The sequence below is a fragment of the Hirundo rustica genome, chromosome 13 (assembly GCF_015227805.2).
Source record: "Hirundo rustica isolate bHirRus1 chromosome 13, bHirRus1.pri.v3, whole genome shotgun sequence".
NCBI classification, from domain to species: domain Eukaryota; kingdom Metazoa; phylum Chordata; class Aves; order Passeriformes; family Hirundinidae; genus Hirundo; species Hirundo rustica.
The window spans coordinates 20,033,733-20,050,735 of NC_053462.1; the positions used below are offsets into that span (position 1 = coordinate 20,033,733).

At 64.6% G+C, this 17,003-nt stretch overlaps 5 protein-coding genes across 5 annotated transcripts; 2 read left to right on the forward strand and 3 right to left on the reverse strand.

Annotated features, from left to right (window-relative positions):
• Positions 1-110: 110 nt before the first annotated feature.
• Positions 111-4,248, forward strand: MFAP1 (microfibril associated protein 1). The gene is made up of 9 exons (XM_040077633.2): positions 111-263; positions 367-586; positions 1,195-1,327; positions 1,627-1,814; positions 2,170-2,278; positions 2,350-2,510; positions 2,755-2,914; positions 3,348-3,437; positions 3,551-4,248. The coding sequence occupies exons 1-9, from the start codon at positions 185-187 to the stop codon at positions 3,731-3,733; spliced, it is 1,323 nt and encodes a 440-aa protein (XP_039933567.1). The 5' UTR covers positions 111-184; the 3' UTR covers positions 3,734-4,248.
• Positions 4,249-4,618: 370 nt separating this feature from the next.
• Positions 4,619-5,678, reverse strand: HYPK (huntingtin interacting protein K). The gene is made up of 4 exons (XM_040077634.2): positions 5,465-5,678; positions 5,248-5,303; positions 4,974-5,025; positions 4,619-4,777 (listed from the first exon to the last, which is right to left on the reverse strand). The coding sequence occupies exons 1-4, from the start codon at positions 5,648-5,650 to the stop codon at positions 4,682-4,684; spliced, it is 390 nt and encodes a 129-aa protein (XP_039933568.1). The 5' UTR covers positions 5,651-5,678; the 3' UTR covers positions 4,619-4,681.
• A 299-nt stretch (positions 5,679-5,977) lies between these two features.
• On the forward strand, positions 5,978-10,392 carry SERINC4 (serine incorporator 4). Its single transcript, XM_040077525.1, has 12 exons — positions 5,978-6,478; positions 6,988-7,119; positions 7,536-7,714; positions 7,799-7,878; positions 7,973-8,066; positions 8,129-8,340; positions 8,620-8,715; positions 8,787-8,913; positions 9,136-9,208; positions 9,419-9,470; positions 9,550-9,706; positions 10,003-10,392. The coding sequence occupies exons 1-12, from the start codon at positions 5,978-5,980 to the stop codon at positions 10,217-10,219; spliced, it is 1,920 nt and encodes a 639-aa protein (XP_039933459.1). The 3' UTR covers positions 10,220-10,392.
• A 2,318-nt stretch (positions 10,393-12,710) lies between these two features.
• SERF2 (small EDRK-rich factor 2) lies at positions 12,711-13,435 on the reverse strand. Its single transcript, XM_040077222.2, has 3 exons — positions 13,383-13,435; positions 13,023-13,131; positions 12,711-12,921 (listed from the first exon to the last, which is right to left on the reverse strand). Exons 1-3 carry the CDS (start codon positions 13,387-13,389, stop codon positions 12,858-12,860), a joined length of 180 nt encoding a protein of 59 aa, XP_039933156.1. The 5' UTR covers positions 13,390-13,435; the 3' UTR covers positions 12,711-12,857.
• A 125-nt stretch (positions 13,436-13,560) lies between these two features.
• Positions 13,561-15,745, reverse strand: LOC120758679 (peptidyl-prolyl cis-trans isomerase FKBP8-like). The gene is made up of 7 exons (XM_040077223.1): positions 15,517-15,745; positions 15,060-15,405; positions 14,653-14,870; positions 14,410-14,582; positions 14,254-14,331; positions 14,014-14,117; positions 13,561-13,924 (listed from the first exon to the last, which is right to left on the reverse strand). Exons 1-7 carry the CDS (start codon positions 15,743-15,745, stop codon positions 13,888-13,890), a joined length of 1,185 nt encoding a protein of 394 aa, XP_039933157.1. The 3' UTR covers positions 13,561-13,887.
• Positions 15,746-17,003: the final 1,258 nt, after the last annotated feature.

Consider the following 17,003-nt stretch of genomic DNA (forward strand, 5'->3'; position numbering starts at 1 on the left):
CCCCGGGCCCCGTTCCCCCGGCAGCGATCGCGGGCCGAACGTCACTTCCGGCCCCCGGCACGGTCCCGGTCGCGGCGGAAGCGACAGAGGTTCCGGTTCCGGGTGAGCGCTCGAGGCGCCGTTGTCAGCGGTACCGCTCAGCTCGGCCCGGCCCGGCCCGGCCCGGCCTCCCCCCGCCGCCACCATGTCGGTCCCCAGCGCCCTCATGAAGCAGCCGCCGATCCAGTCTACGGCGGGCGCCGTGCCCGTCCGCAACGAGAAGGGTAAGCTCGGGGGCCGGGGCTCAGCGGGGTGGCCGGATGGGCGCGGGGCCGGGGCGGTGGGGGCGCGGGGCCGAGACCCCCGGTGACGGCCCGGCGCCCGCAGGCGAGCTGTCTATGGAGAAGGTGAAGGTGAAGCGGTACGTGTCGGGCAAGCGGCCCGACTACGCGCCCATGGAGTCCTCCGAGGAGGAGGACGAGGAGTTCCAATTCATCAAGAAAGCGAAGGAGCAAGAGGTCGAGCCCGAGGAGCAGGAGGAGGAACTGGCCAACGACCCTCGGCTCCGGCGCCTCCAGAACCGCATCGCCGAGGACGTGGAGGAGCGGTGAGTGCTGGGTCAGGCAAGAGCTGAGCCCCCTTTTGCCTGCCTGGGGTTGGGACTCTGCTCTGCTACGCTACAGGGAGAAACTGCACAGGGTAGGAGCTGGGAACATTGTCGAGGCAGTGCAGGAGTGTCTGTGGCTTCCCATAGCCACACTGCACTATGCCTGGGGCTGCTTTCCAACCAGGAGCCAGCCAGGTGCAGCCCATGTCCAAGTGTGTTTGGGTGGATGGTAGCAAAAAACAGGCTCCAAAACAGAAATTAGTGCAGCATGCTGAGTCTCAGGGTAGTGAGGAAGGATGGCATCTCATAAAATGTACTCTGAGCAGGGAGCACTGAGTGCTGTTTGCCTCCCGTGGAGCTGCTGTTGGTTTTGTTTCCACTAACAAGGAGCTTTCTCGTTGGGAACTCTACTCTTCCTTGAAGGATGGACAGGGAAGAGCTGCCAGTGCCCAGCCACTGCAGCCTCCTGGGAGAGCACATATCAGTTCTGGCCATGTTTGGCAGTCCCAGTGCTTATCACGTCCTTGCTAGAAGCAATTTGTGAACAGTCACTTTCCTGCAGCCCCCTTACATTCCAAGAGCCATGCACTGACTGAGGTCTCTTGCAGGCTGGCAAGACACCGCAAAATTGTGGAACCTGAAGTGGTTGGAGAGAGCGATTCGGAAGTGGAGGGAGGGGAGGCTTGGCGCCTGGAACGGGAGGACACCAGTGAAGAGGAAGAGGAAGAGATCGATGATGAGGTGTGTTTGCAGAGCCGGATAATGGGTCTAGGAAAGCTGGAAGGGCACAGGCTGGAACTGCCCTTTGCATGGATGTGCGGGCTGTCTGATATATCTGGACAAGTGTCACACCTAGCCATGACTTTACTGGTGGGTCACCAATCTCTGGCATGGGACAGTACACTGGGGGAGGCCATGCCACGTCCAGAGGGGCAGGTGCATCTTCTGAAAGCCAAGACTCCAGGCATGACGTGTTTCACACGAGAGAGAGAAGTGGTAGCAGGGCTGGCCTCTGACTGCTCTGTGCTTGTCCCCATTAGGAGATCGAGCGTCGGCGTGGGATGATGCGTCAGCGAGCACAGGAGAGAAAAACCGAGGAGATGGAAGTGATGGAATTGGAAGATGAGGGTCGGTCTGGAGAAGAGTCTGAGTCAGAGTCCGAGTATGAGGAGTACACGGACAGCGAAGATGAAATGGAGCCACGTCTCAAACCAGTCTTTATCCGCAAGTAGGTGATGGAAGTGCTAGCCCTGAGCCATTCACCTCCTTGGGGTGGGATGGGATAGTCACAGCCTGACAGGGCACAGCTAAGGATCAAGGGACAATCTGCACCCACAGCCCCATATCAATTGCCTTGGGTTGCTGTGGGATCAGGCTGTGGAGTCTGACCAGAGCCCTTGGGCAAGGGCCATACAGTGGCAAAGGGACGTGGTAGTCCCCAGTAAGGGGAGAGCCCCAGGACTTGACCTGTCCTTGGAGAGGACACAGGCTGAAAGCAGCTGCAGTGTGGGAGCCAGTGAGAGGTTGAGCCCCACTGCACTGGCTCATGGGAGGGCTGAAGGCTGTTGTAACCCTGCTCTCAGGAAGGATCGGATCACAGTTCAGGAGAGAGAAGCAGAAGCCTTGAAGCAGAAGGAGCTGGAGCAGGAGGCAAAGAGGATGGCAGAGGAGAGGCGCAAGTACACACTTAAGGTGTGGAGGGGTGGGGTGGAGGCTTGGAGGGGGCACTCACTGCAGCAAGCTTAGCTTGGACCTCACTGCAGATTGTAGAAGAGGAAGCAAAGAAGGAGCTGGAGGAGAACAAGCGCTCACTGGCAGCACTGGATGCACTTGATACAGATGATGAGAACGATGAGGAGGAGTACGAGGCCTGGAAAGTCCGTGAGCTGAAGCGTATCAAACGAGACCGTGAAGAAAGAGAAGCGTAAGTACTGTCTGGTAGACAGGAGGCTGAGAGCCCACAGGCAGCTGAAGCAGCTTTTCTTCAGGCTGCCTTTGGCAGCAGGGTCTCAGCTGGACTAAATGCCCAGAGCCCTTCCTGCCCACCCTCGGGGTGGCTTTGCTTCCCAGCAGTAAATGTGTAAACTCTCAGGTGGTAGCTGGTGACAGCCTCTCTCCCGGGAGATGCTAAGGGGACACAGGGTCTCAGGGGCTTCTCTCCCACCCAGCATGGAGAAGGAGAAGGCAGAGATTGAGCGTATGCGGAACCTGACAGAGGAGGAGCGCCGGGCTGAGCTCCGGGCCAACGGCAAAGTCATCACCAACAAGGCAGTAAAGGGCAAATACAAATTCCTGCAGAAGTACTACCACCGTGGCGCCTTCTTCATGGTGAGTGTGCTGCGGGCCAAGCATGGCTGTGCTGGCTGCAGGTGTGAGACTGCAGGCCTACCTTTTCCCTGTTGGAAGCCTCCCCTCTCTCACGCTGCCCTGGGCCAAGAGCCAACCTTCAATAGCAGCAGGGTGAGTGACCTTACCCCAGAGCATGTCAGGCTGGGGGTTGCCAGGTGAAATGGAGCTGAAGCTGCAGAGCTGTCGCTGTGCTGCTGCTTGGACTGACAGACCCAGCCAGAACCTCTGCATGGGCCACTGGAGAAGCAGACCAGGGAACAATGCTCACATCCCCCACTCCAGCAAGGGTTAATAGGGCTGCAAATACTGTGGCAGCCCTGGCAGAGCAGCAATAACACCTTCAGGCTGCTTCCTCCACTGCTGCCACGACTTGCTGGAACCTTTTGGGCTGAGCAGATGTGTTCTCCTGCAGGATGAGGATGAGGAGGTGTACAAGAGGGACTTCAGTGCTCCGACCCTGGAGGACCACTTCAACAAGACCATCCTGCCCAAAGTCATGCAGGTGGGTGTGCTGGCAGAGGGTGCCCAGCCCACATGCCAAGGGGTGGGAGTTCTGGGCAGGGGGGAGCAGCAGGTCCTGCATCCCCCCTGCTCACAAGTTGTTCTGCTCCCCAGGTCAAGAACTTCGGGCGCTCAGGGCGGACAAAGTACACACACTTGGTGGACCAGGACACCACTTCCTTTGACTCTGCCTGGGGCCAGGAGAGTGCACAGAACACCAAGTTCTTTAAGCAGAAGGCAGCAGGGGTGCGGGACGTTTTTGAGAGACCCTCAGCCAAGAAACGAAAATCAACCTAAGGGCAGGGGCAGGAGGGTCTGGTTTGGCTGACGCTGGCAGGAGGGTGCTGCTCTGTCAGCTGCCAGAGCCTGGGCAGGGCCAGAAAGGACATGTTCCAGGACTGCTGTGGTGGCAAACCCTTCCCCTGCCTGTACCATGCCTACCCTGAGGTGTCCCACTCCCCGTGCTGAGCAGGCCTGATGGGTTTCCTGCCCACACAACGTGGAGGATGTTGGCCTGTGGTGCTGGCCAGGCTGGTGGTCACACTACGTCCCAACAGCGGCCACTGTGGAGCTTTGGCAGTGCCTGGCACATTGCAGCAGCACCCCTGGCTCCAGCATTTTCACTTCTGGAAGAATTACAGGACTCTTGCACCCATCTGGTCTACAACCCCTTGCTTGTAATGTCCCTCGTGTCAATCTGGGCCCTGTTTTGGTGTGGTCAACGGTGACCCCCATCTCCTCACCGTCATGCAGGGCCTGGCTTTTCTACCTGTATAGGGTGGGAGGGTTTGATTAAAGCCTTGATTTTCTTACACACTCTGGCCCCATTGTTAAAGACATGGCCATCCTGTTCTGTGCCTTCCTTGTGAGCCATGGTGAGCTGGGGCTGCACAGGAGGCTCCAGCCTGGGCAGGGCATGCATGATCAGCTGTCACCACTGCCTCCGGCCTGTGCCTGGGCCTGTCCAGCCTGTGCTGCCCCAGGGGCAGAGATTAAAAAAAGGCAGAGCAGCACATCTCAGTGCTCAGGCAGGTCACTTTGTCCTGCTCCAGTCACAGGGGTGCTCAGCTGGCACTGCCAACACGATGCCACATGGCTGGGCCCCACTTGTTGGTACCATGCTGGGGGCATCAGGGCCAGGGGCGTGTGCTCAGCACTGTGTAGACCACAAAGACAGCCCAGTCCCACCAGTGCCTTTATTGGAACGGCAAGAGACCCGTGCCTGGCAGCCCGTGGCCTCCCAGCTCAGTTGGTGAGGGTGATAAGAGCCTCCACCACGTTGCCCATGTGCTCGCGCAAGCTGCGCTCCGCTGCGGCCCGTGATATTTCCATCTCCGTCATCTGCAGAAAAACGGCCACAGCCCCGTACGGCATCCGCAGGGCCCCATGGGCAGGGTGGGGGCACGGGGGGACACCCACTCACGGGGACACCAGGCTGGCCTCAGAGCAGGCATGCACCAGCCTCCTCCGTGGGTGCAGTTTTGCACCCAAGATTTGGGATGTGTCACAGCCTGCCTGGGGTCCCGCCCCTACTCACAATCAGCTCCAGATCCTCCTTCTTGATGGTCACTTTTGCAAGTTCTTTCTCCCTACAACAAGAGATGGACAAACCTCCGGTGACCAACAGCCCCTGCTGGCCACTGCCCCGGTGCTCCCACGGCCATGAGGCGGGCAGGAGCGACTCCTCGCAACAGAGTGGGGCTGTGAGGGGGCCGGGGAAGGGCCGGCATGTCAGACAGGGAAGCAGATTCCTGCGTCATGTCCCGAGCGGTGACAAGTTGCAAGACAGGCACTGCCGAGGAGACGGTTACCTCTCCTGCTTGGCTTTCTGCTCCCGGGACCTCCGGTCTCCGATCACCGACATAGCCTGCCAGAACGAGCGCGGTCACCCCGCTGCGCGGCACCGGGCGGGTCAGCGCCACGGGCACCGGCATGGGCGTGCAGGCGCGGCGGTCAGCGCCCGGCTCGGCCCCGCTGCAGGCAGCGCCCGGCCTCCCACCCTGGCCCGGTCCCGTCCCGCCGCCGCACCGTCTCCAGGTTGGAGCTCTGGATCTCCTTCTCCTCCGCGTAGTCCGTGACGCGCTCCAGGTCCGCCGCGCCGCTATCGTGCTTCCGCGGCTTCTCGGCCGCGCGACCGCCCGCCCCATCGCTGCCGCCGCCGGAGCCGTTCGGCTCCGTCTCCAGCTCCAGCTCCACATCCCCCTCCGCCGCCATGCCGCCGCCGCCGCCGCGGCCCGCTTCCGGTCACGTGCGCCGCCGGCGGGGGCAGCGAGCGGCGCGCGCCGCCAGAGCCCGGCGTGGGCGGGGCCCGCTCGGGGGGCGGCGCGGCCCGGGGCGCTCGGGGCTCCGCGCAGGCCGGAGCCGGCGGTGCCGGCGCTCCCGGGCTTCCGGGCGGCTCGACAGCAGCGGGCCGCCGGCGCTGCCGAGGCGCGGAGCCAGGCCGGGCGGACGCACCCCGCCGCTGCCCGCACGTGCCCGCCGGCGGTAAACCGGGATTGCCGGGTCGGCGACCCTGATGCGGCTCCCACCGCTGCTACAGGGATGGTCGAGCGAGGCAGGCCGCAGCGGGGCCCTGGCTGGGTCCCCGGGCGCTGCCGGAGGCGAGAGGGGGCTGTGCCGCGTCCGTGCTTGCCCGTGCCTCGATTCTGGGCCATCGAAGCTCGGACCGCAGCGCGGCCCCGGCCGCCGCGGGCACAGACGGGCCCGCCCCCCGCTCCCGCCTCCCGGTCCCGCCTCGCACGCGTCTCTCGTCACCCACCCGCGCGATGGGGACAGCGCGTCCCTCAGGCCGGGCCGTGCCCCGCGCTGAGTGTGGCAGCAGGGGACGCGGGCGGTCTGTGTCACCGCCGCTGCAGGCGGGGCCTCGGCATCTGCCGTGTCAGGGCTCTGCCAGAACAATGCCTGAACGGCTGTGGAGCAGCTGAAGAAAGGGGACGCCAGCCCCAGCGCAGAGCCCCCTGGATCCCCTTGCTTGTCCCCAGCTCCTGCCGACCTTCGGGCATCCTGCTGCCCGCTGGATGCGCTTCATGCCGTCCCAGCGAGGTACCTATGTCCCTTGAGTGCCTCTGTGCCCTCCAGTAAAGTCCACGTCCCCCAGCCCCTCCACACAGCTGTACGGTACTGCTCTGGGATCAGGGAAACGCGTGCAGACCCAACGAGCTCCTCATGCAAGCTCATGTCCAGACCACCTGCCAGGGCCTCGCCCTGCCCGAGGAGGGACTGGGGTCCGGGCACTGCCCATAGCCAGGAGTCACTGGGCAGTGCCCATAGAGCACCCCAGGAGGGAACAGTGAGCAGATGGCAGGGCGGGCCGAGCTGACAATCCCCTAATCCCATCAATGCTGCGGGGGCTGAGCAGAGCCAAGCTGGGCCATGGCGGGCACAGGGGCACGCGGGAACCTCCTGCACCCACTGCTCTTCCAGGTGGGACTTGGGGTCTGGTGGGGCTGGGAGCATGGCTGGGAGCAAGGCTGGGTGGGTAGGGTGTGCTGGGCCAGGCATGGGAACAGTGCTGGCCCCTTGGGATCCTCAGTGACTATGCCCCTCCCCAGCTCTGCTGCAGTTGTCACGGCCTCCGTGTGTCCACAAGCACACGTATCCTCTACACGCTCCTGCATGTCCTGGCTTCTGCCGTGTGCTGCCTCATGCTGTCCCGCACTGTGGCCCAGGCTATCACCGAGAAGGTGACAGAGGGAACTGGGATGCCCAGGGTACTGGGAATGTTTGGGGTCCCAAAGGTGCTGGGGGTCTTAAAGGTGCCATGAGTTCTGGGAGTACTGGAGTGCCAGGCATTTCAGGGCACCCAGGGTCATGCAGGGGAGCACTGGGTATGCCAAAATTCCCGGGGCATCAGGAGTACTGGGATTCTGGGATAGTAACAGGGCTGCTGGGAGTGCCAAGGGTGCTGGAGGTGCCAAGGGGGAAGAGATCCTGCCATAGATGCAGGATTTGCCTGGCATGCTGGGGGTCCCAGGGTACTGGGGAAGGTACTGGGAATGGTGGGAATATTGGAAGTTTAGATGTGCTGGATGCCGTGGGCACTGGGGATGCTGGGTGGCCACACCAGCAGCCCGGTCCCATCAGCCACCATGCCTGCCAGGTGCCCTTCTCAGTAGTGCTGTGCCAACACCTGCCTGGGGGCACAGACTGTGAGCAGCTGGTGGGCTCCTCGGCCGTGTACCGGGTCTGTTTTGGCACTGCCTGCTTCCACCTGGCACAGGCTGCCCTGCTGCTCAACGTGCGCTCCAGCTCTGACTGCCGTGCACAGCTCCACAATGGGTAAGGATGGGCCATGGGGCTGGGACAGGGTGTCCTGGGATGGGGCTTTCGGGGCTCTGTCCTACTGATGTTAACTGCCTGCAGGTTCTGGTTCCTGAAGCTGCTGGTGCTGGTGGGCCTCTGGGCCACCAGCTTCTTCATTCCTGAGGACAACTTCATCCGGGGTATGTCCCCCACCCTGTCTGAGCTGGTGCCCTGGGCACCCCTTTTGGCCTCCACCTGCCCTGTGCCATCTCCACCTCTGCCCTATTTTCCCAGCCTGGCACTACACAGGTGTCTGTGGGGGCTTCGCCTTCATCCTCATCCAGCTGGTGCTGATCACCGCCTTTGCACACACTTGGAACAAGAACTGGTGAGTGCTGGGGTGCTGGGTGGGTACCTGTCCACTGCCACTGCTCATCCACTCTTCCACAGGCTGACAGGCGCTGCACAGGACAAGCGCTGGTATCTGGCCATGCTGCTGGCCACCGCCACCTTCTACACCCTTGCTTCTGCCGGCTTCTCCTTCCTCTACAAGTTCTACACCCACCCAGCCGCCTGCCACCTCAACAAAGCACTGCTTGCCATCAATGGCAGCCTCTGTGGCATCATGTCCTTCATCTCCATCACACCATGTGTGCGGCTCAGTGAGTATCATACAGCACAGCATGGTGGGGGCTGCCACGCTGCATGGCCAGCTGTGTCTTGGGCTGGGGGTGACTGTGGGCCCCAGCTCAGGGCCAGCACTTGGGCACCGGAGGAGAACCCATCTCCCCAGGGTTCCCACTGGCCCTTCCTATACCTTGGTGCAAGGCTTTTGACAGGCGAGTGGCAGGAGGGGACTGCCCAGGGCCCACTCAGAGCCCCACCCACCAGCTCATGGCGCTCCAGGAACGTCAGTAACCCCTCTGTCCCCACTCTTGCAGGGCAGCCGCAGTCAGGGCTGCTGCAGTCCTCAATCATCAGCTGCTATGTGATGTACCTCACCTTCTCTGCACTGTCCAGCCGCCCTCCAGAGAGAGGTGGGTGTCCCTGTCCTCCACCAGCAGTCCCTGCCATGATGCATGCCCTTCTCACCTCCACCTTTCTGCAGTGCTCTACAAGGGGCAGAACCTCACTGTCTGCTTCCCGGGGGTCCGGCAGGATGAGCTGCAGACAGAGGACACCACCGTCGCGGTGCTGGGCGCTGCTATCATGTACGCCTGCGTGCTCTTTGCATGGTGCGTGTACCCTGCGAGGCACAGCCAGCCCAACCGGCGCCACAGGGCGTGCTGCCAGGGGCATCCTGAGGGGTGGCAGGATAAGAGCAGGTGGGGCATTGGTGGTGGACAGGGGCAGCACAACAGACCTCCTGTGGCCATTGGGAATCCACGGGGCAGGCTGGGAGCCTAGCACAGGGTGATGGGTGCCTGTGTTGATTTCTGCCTCTCTCCTGGGCACAGCAACGAAGCCTCGTACCTTGCTGAGGTCTTTGGGCCCCTGTGGATGGTCAAAGTCTACAGCTTTGAGTTTAAAGTGAGTATGGATGCAGCTGTGCTCCATGTCCTCCTGCTGCAGGCACCCCAGACCCATCACCTCAAGGCCCTGTCCCAGCCCCAGAGAGGGGCAGGTCCGTCTAGCCAAGCACAGAGGGCTGCCCACACCACCTCCCCTGGCATCAGGCAGAGCTCAGCCTGGCCACGGTGGCCACAGGGCTGGGCACTCACCTCTCTGCTCTCCCTGTAGAAACCTTCCTGTTGCTTCTGCTGCCCTGAGACGATGGAGGAGGAGCTGAGAGGTGAGTGCAGTGTCTGTGTGGGAGAGTGGGCAGAGCCTGTGTCCCAGCCTGCGAGCGCCATGCCCCCACACTCCTCCAGGAACAGACCAGGCATGTGAACGAGTAGAGGAGAGTGCCAGGGGACAGTTCATCATCCAGGATGAGCAGGACCGGGTGGTCTACAGCTACTCAGCTTTCCACTTTGTCTTCTTCCTTGCCTCGCTCTATGTTATGATGACACTCACCAACTGGTTCAGGTAGGGCTCTGTGCTGCTGTCCAGCCCTCCCTGCTCTCCCTCCAAACCTCTGTGATGGGCTGTGATGGTATCACTGAGCTGGCACATGCTGGGGATGCTTGGGGCTCTGTGCCCACAGGCCAGCACTGCTCCAGTGGCAGCTGTGCAGTGCAGCAAGAAGGGCTGGAGGGCCCATGGCAGAAGGAACATGGCTGGGCACGTGGCCACAGGGACACAGGGTGACCTGGTGGCTGCAGCTGGCAATGGAACCCCGTGTTGGCATCCCTTGGACACCCAGTCCTGCCCTCTCCCACCAGCTATGAGAATGCAGTGCTGGAGACCACCTTCACACATGGCAGCTGGTCAACCTTCTGGGTGAAGGTGTCCTCGTGCTGGGCTTGTGTCCTGCTCTACCTGTGGCTGCTGCTGAGCCCCTTCTGTCTCCATGGCTCCCCACAGCACCGGCACAGCAGTACAGGGCCACGCATCGTGCGGCGCCGACGTGCTCCACAGCGCATCACCGTCTCCACATAGTCCCTGCCAGGACAAACCGCCAAGGGCTGGTCCCTGCCGTGCCCTGTGCCTGTGCTCTGGCCCCTCCTCACCCCCTGTCCCAGAAGAAAGCAGCATCTGAAGGGCTGAGGGGTACATGGGAGGTGGATGCTCCCAGGGATAGTGGTCCTGTGCTGAGCCAGAGCCACCCAAAGGGCCAGAGCAAGCGGGTGGTGGGTGCTCAGCCCACAGCCCGGTTGCCCTAGCCCCACTGGGTGCACTGGAGAAGCAGGGCCCTGCTCTGGCTGCCACTGCCATAGTGCATTCACTGTAAATACCAGCTTCAATACATTTTTATATAAAACTCTGAACTGAGCCTGTGCCGTTGCCCTGTGCAGGCTGCTGCCATGGGGATGGGGAGAGGGGGTGCCAGCCCTGTGAAACACCCTGAGTCAGCAACACCCCACAGAGCCTGTGGGGCGGGGGGGTTCTGCCAGACCCCTGTGCTGCTGGCAGTGCAGGCCGTCCTCAGGGGAATCCTTGTTCATGCCTTGCTCATGCCTGCTGCAAGCACAGGCCACTGGGCGGCCTGCCCAGTCTCTGGCATGGCCCTCCACTGGCAACTGCTGCAACACCAGGTGTCCTTGGGGCTCCCCAGATGCCTCAGCCCCACACAGCCCCTGTGCCAGCTGTAGGCAGGACCCATGAGGCTCTCTAGGAGGATGCTGGCTCCCTGATGGAGACCTGCAGAGGGCATTCGTGAGGTACATCAGGGTGGTGCAGCATGGCCATACAACAGCAGGGGAGCAGCCACTGGGACAACCAGGAATGTGCACCTGCTCAGGGCTGCCGCTGCTGCCCTCACAGCCTGCCTTGGGCTGAGCCCAGGTGCTCCCTCACACCAGGACAGTGAGCAGAAGCCTCTGGGAGAGCAGCACCCCAGCTCAGCTCATACCCAGGCCTGCTGGAATTGTCATCCATGCAGGAAGAGAGCACCCACGACAGGAGCAGAGGAGGGCAGGGTGCTGTGTGCTGCCATGGATGACCCCCATGAGGTGCAAGCAGGCAGGCTGGCTCAGCTGCCCTCACTCACCTACCAGCATCCTGGCTCACAGCACATGAGGACTGACGTGAGCCACTGGATCTGGAAGCCACAAAGCCCTCCCCACCCCATCCCAGGGTATGGTAGTGCTGAACACCCTCAGCTCTGCAGAGGCACCATGCTGGCTGAGCAATGGAATGCAGAGGGACAGCATGTGGCCCCCTCCCTGAGCACTGCCTTTCACACAGGACCCGGGGGAATGGCTACCCATGTCACCAGTACAACCTCCCAGGCAGACAGGGAGCTGGCTTGCAGAACAACTGGCCTTGGGCAGCTGCAGAGCTCCCTGAGCAGCTTCCTCAGGGTCCACCAGTAGATCAAGGACATCAAAGGTGGGAGGGGTCCAAGAGGCACCCAGCACCCAGGAGAGGGGCAGGAGCCTTAGAGCTTTCAGGGGGGTGGAATGTGCTGTGCCCTGACCTGTCCTAGGGAACAGGAATAAGGCAGGCAGGAGCTGGGCTACTGCCAGGCAAGGGGGGCAGGAGAAATGACTGTGCTTCCCCCAGCATCCTCCCTTTTCCCGGTGTTTCCATCAGGCCTGGAACCACATTTGGCTCCCAGGCTCAGGCATGGTGTGAGGCAGCCAATGTGGCCATAGGCTGCCAGCCTCAGAGAGCCCCATGCCACCTTTCTATCCTGCAGGACATGGAGCAGCCGCAGCCATTGATGCTGGTGGGGAACAAGATGGACCTGTGACCTCGGCCTGGCAGAGGAGATCCACACAGACCACAGGTGGCAACTGGCCATGGTGAGCAGCAGCTCCTCAGAGCCCCCGGGATAACCAGGGCCCCAGTGACACCCACTGCCAGCCCCAGGCCCACGGCTGCTTATTCTGGGAGACCAGCGTGGTGGAGTTGGGGCTGCATCCGGCTCGGTGAGGAACGCAGGCTGCCGCGGGACCAGTCCCCGTGCTGCCAGATCGGGCGGACACCACCATTCTGGCCCTGCAGGGAGCTGAAGAAGCCGATGGGCACCGGCCTCAGCACTAGGCTGGCCCTCATCGCCATGCCGACGTCTCCGCGCTGCTACCCGGAGCAGCTACAGCTAGGCCCGCCCCGGCCGTGCCGCAGCGCGGTTCCCCCCGGTGCGCAGGCCCGGCCGCCATCTCTCCACCGCCGCCCTCCGACCGGCCCTGGGCCCCGGCTGCGCCCCGGTCCGCTCCAGCGCCATGCCTTCCAGCTTCGTTCCTCGAGGCTCCTAGCTCTTCCACCCGCCCCGGGGCGTCCGGCCCTCAGCCCCCGCGCTGATCCTCGGGTGCTGCCCCAAAGACCGCCCAGGCCCGACCCCACCTTTGTTCCTCACCGTCAAGATGCCGCCGCTTGTCTCAGCCACGGCCGCGCTCGGTCCTCCTCTCCGCGGAAGCTACTGCTCCGCCAGCACCACCCATGCTCGCCCACCCCGCGCCCGGCGCACGGACGAGCAGACGCAGCGTGCAGGGCTCCACAGCTACTTTAATAGGGGACGGCGCCGCAGGGCGCGGGGCGATGCCGGGGGTCCCGACGGGACCCGGCCTGGGGCGGCGCGGGGCATCCTGACGGCGGGACCGGCCCTGGGGCGGCGGCCCGGCACGGCCGCCCGCTACTTGTTGCCTTCCTTCTTCTCGTCGGCCTTCTTCTGCTTCTGCTGCATGATCTCCGAGTCCCTGCGGGGAGCGCGGCGGGGCTGGCGGCGGGGCCGGCACCGCCGCGGGGCGGGAGCAGGGAGCGGGGCGGGGGAAGCCGGCGGGGCCGGCCCGGCGCTCACCTCTGCTTGCGGGCGGCAGCCGAGAGCCCGTCGTCCCGCCGCTTGCCCTTGCCCGAGTCGCTCTGCTTCTTCAGATTCTTCTGCCGCGCCAGTTCGCGCTGGTTTCCGCCTGCCACGGCGCGGCCGCCTCAGCGCGGCCCGGTCCCGCTTGCGGGCCGCGGAGCGACCCCCCACACCCCGGCTAACCACTGCCCGCAGGGCGGGTCCCTGCGCAGCGGCGGATCATGGGGCATGGCCCCTGACCCCGGCCCCACCGCACTCCTGGGTCCCAGAAAGGCCCCCCACCACCACCCCGGCCCACTGTACGCGTCAACCCAACCCCAGCCCCCTTTCTTGCTTTCCTTGCCCCCCCCGACTCACGGGTCATGGCGCCGCTCCCTCCCACCTCCACTCCACCGCCACGTCCCGCACTGACCCCCCCCCACGCCCCGCCCCGCGCCGTGCTTTAAGGGATGCCACAGCCAATCATTGCGCCGATCCGTCCCCCCGCTGCACTCCCATTGGTGCGTCTCTCCGGCAAGGCCCCGCCTGATTGGCCGGGGGCTATGGCCTCCCTTCTGCCGGCGGGGGCGAAAAAGCCGGAAGGTTGGGCGCAAGCGCCGCAGCCGCCCCCGCGCGACAGGATGCGTGGCGTGGGAGAACCGCCCCCCGGCGTGACGTCATGAGGCGTGCGGGCAGCTCTGCCAAGGGGGAGAGTGATGCGGACGGTGCGGGACGGGGGCTGGGGCGCGGGGCGCCGTCCCGCTCCTCCCTCAGCCCTCCTCCCGCAGAGTTCTCCGCCCCAGGGAGTGTGGGGCGATGCGGGAAGGACGGTACGAGAGCTCTTCTATCTCCTCGGTCAGGCTCTGGAGCGCTGCGGGGCCGCTCAGATCGCTCCTTCCGCCGCGGGCGGCGCGGGGGATCTACGGGAAGGGAAGACTGTAAGCGCTGTCCGCGCCAAGAGGGTGCGGGACGGGCATCCGTCCCTTCGCAGTTCGATTCGCCTACGCACGCAGGGCTCGGCAGCGGCATCGGGTCGTGGCGGGGATTCTGCGGGGCGTCGTTGGATGGGAGGCTCTTGCGCTTCGCCAGCCGTGAGAGTTCGGTGTGGATCACCTGCGGGCGAGGGGCGGCTGCGGTAGGACACCCGACCATCCCAGCACCGACTCCTGCGGGATCCTCTCCCTCCTTATCGCTCCTGGTACCAGGTACCGTAGGACCACCGCCTGCCCTCGCACCCCGCCTCACACACCTTGTTGGCCGGGTCCAGCTCCAGAGCTCTCTTCAGGACCACCACCGCCTCTGCGTCCCGGCCCTGCTCTGCCAGCAGCTGCGGGGAGAGGAGCGGAGCGTAGCTGGGCGGCCGGGCTGAGGGGAGCGGGGTGGTGTGGGGCAATACGAGTCCCACCTGTCCGCGCCGGAGCAACGCCCGACCGTTGTCGGGGCTGATCCGCAGGGCCGCCTCGCAGGCCGCCAGCGCCTCCTCCGCCCGCCCCAGTTTCAACTCGGCGGCCGCGCAGTTGTTGAGGCACTTCACGCGCTGCTCCCGCAGCTCCTCTTCCTCCTCGGGCCCAGGCGGAGCTGCGAGGCGAGTGGCGGCTTCAGCGCCCCAGCCCCACAGACCCGGGCCCTCCCTCCCGCCCGGTCTCACCGGTGGTGGGGCCGTCCAGGGCGCGTAGGGACAGCCGGTACGATCGCAGCGCCGCCGTGAAGTCAGCCCGCGCGAAGTGGAAGTTGCCCCGCTCCCGGCGCTGCGAGCCCAGGCGCAGGCGGTCGGCGGGCGGCAGCGACTGCAGGTCGGGATCGTCCCGCACCTCTAGCAGCGTCACCTCGAACAGCAGCGGCGCCTCGGGAGGCACGTCGGGCTCCCTGCTGGTACAGCGCTGGCTGTCCCCGATCCCTGCCCGCCTCTGCTGTCCCCTGCCCTGCCGGCCCCACCGGCTCTGGTCTTCTTGTCCTCGCCTGTCCCTGTGATCTGCTCGCCTCAGTCCGTCTGCCCTCCCGCCCCCTGCCTGCTCCAATCCCCGTCTGCTCGGTCTCCCTGCCCGCCCGCCCTACCTGCCCGGGCGGCCATAGGCGTAGGGGAAAGCGGCGAGGAAGAAGGAAACCTCCCCGGGCTGCATGGTGGGGACGCCCAGCTCCAGAGCCTGTGGACGGGCACGGTGGGGCTGGAGAGTCGGAGCCCCGGGCGGCGCTGAGTCCGCACGGCACTGAACCGCGCACCGGTTCGGGCTCACCTGCACGACGTCCCCGTGACCCGGAACGAAGATGAGCCGCGGGTCCCGCTCTACCAGCCCGCCGTCCTCCAGGGCGCCCAGCACCTTCACCGACACCTCCTGGCCCGGCAACGGCCGCGGCCCGCCCGGCCCGGCCCGCACCACGCGCTTCCGCAGCAGCCGGTCCTCTGCGGGGGAGGAGGCGTTCAGAGACAAGCCGGGAGCCCCGAAATTGGCACCCCTTGCCCGACTCTCCCCGGTACCGGCTGTCCTAGTCTGGGCCGCCCGCCGGCGCTCACCCGTCAAGTCGCTCCAACCGTCGGAAGCAAAGAGAGGCCCGAAGCCGCCGGGCCCCGGCACTGCCAGCGCCTCCAGCCGCCGGTAGAAGGGCCGCTCCTCCTCGCACACCGACGGCACCGCGATGGCGGTGTGAGGCAGACGGAACCGCACCCGCCGGTCCCTGCCGGGCCCCCGCGGCCTCCCGCCTGTTTCTCTCTCCGGGGAGCCGCCGGGCGACGGCCCCGGCATGTCCGCCCCCGGCCCGCCTCGCCGCCCGCCGCTACCTGCTGGCCTCGGTCCGGGCCCGCCCGGGGCTCGGCGGCGGGTGCCCACGGCACCCAGCCCGCACCGGGCGTGTCGCCGCCGGTCCCGCCGCGCCCCGACTGCCGAGGGACACCGTGGAGCGCATGCCGCCGCGCCGTTACCTAATGCCGGGAAGCGGCTCAGGGGATTAGTCCGGGCCGGCGGCAAAAATAGCTGGCCCAGGGCGAGCCCGGCCACGGGGCTCCCGCTGCCCCTCGGGACCGCCCGCTGCCCCTCGGGACCGCCCGCTGCCCCCTCGGGACCGCCCGCTGCCCCTCGGGACCGCCCGCTGCCCCTCGGGACCGCCCGCTGCCCCTCGGGACCGCCCGCTGCCCCTCGGGACCGCCCGCTGCCCCTCGGGACCGCCCGCCCGCCGCCGTCACACGTTATGGGCAATGCCGTGGCCGGGCATCTCCGGTACCGAGGCTGCGGGCTGGGCGTCTGGCTTATCCCAGCTAGCAGCAGAAGAACCACTGTGAGTATCTCCATCCAAAGCTGTCTCACATCAAAAGCCTGATTCTACAGTTTGAAAGAAGTGGGACCTCCTGGGCAAAATGCTGCTGCAGTTCTTTCCTTGCGCGACCTGTCTGAAGCAGTGCCAGATGCTCCAGCTGCCCTGAAGCACCTGGGGTCAGGTCATTCCCTGCTCCCTGGAGGGCCATGGCTGCAGGGGGAGAGGCAGAAATAAACATCTGATCTGCTAAGGCCTGAGCCAGCTTGGGAGAATGTGCTACTTTGGGTGGTGGCTTCCCTCTTACACAGGACCAGCTCTCTATGCAGGTCTCACTGAAAGCGAGGTCTGTAGCCATCCTGTTTGCCAATAATTCCAGGCAACAAATATAAAATCCTTCCTTAGATGTTTTTCTCCTCAATTGAAGCTCAGTACCCGCAGGGCAGCTGCAGCACAGTGAGGGACATCTGGGCAGCCACCAGCACAACCCTTCCTCATCCTCCATCCCTCCTGGCAGAAAGCTTCCCCTGGCCTGTGCTAACTCACCCAGGCTGCCCTGAGCACCAGCAGTGCTGCTCTGGGCCAAACATGATGAAGTTTTACCTGTGTTCAGTACCCCAGCTGCTACCAGGTCAACAGTCACAGACCAGGGAGCAAAGCCAGGATCAGAGAAACTTCCCAGGCTCTGCTTGGCCTGATGGAGGGCACAGCCCTGCCCACCAAGGAAGGCGCACTCCAGTTTGGTGTTATGTG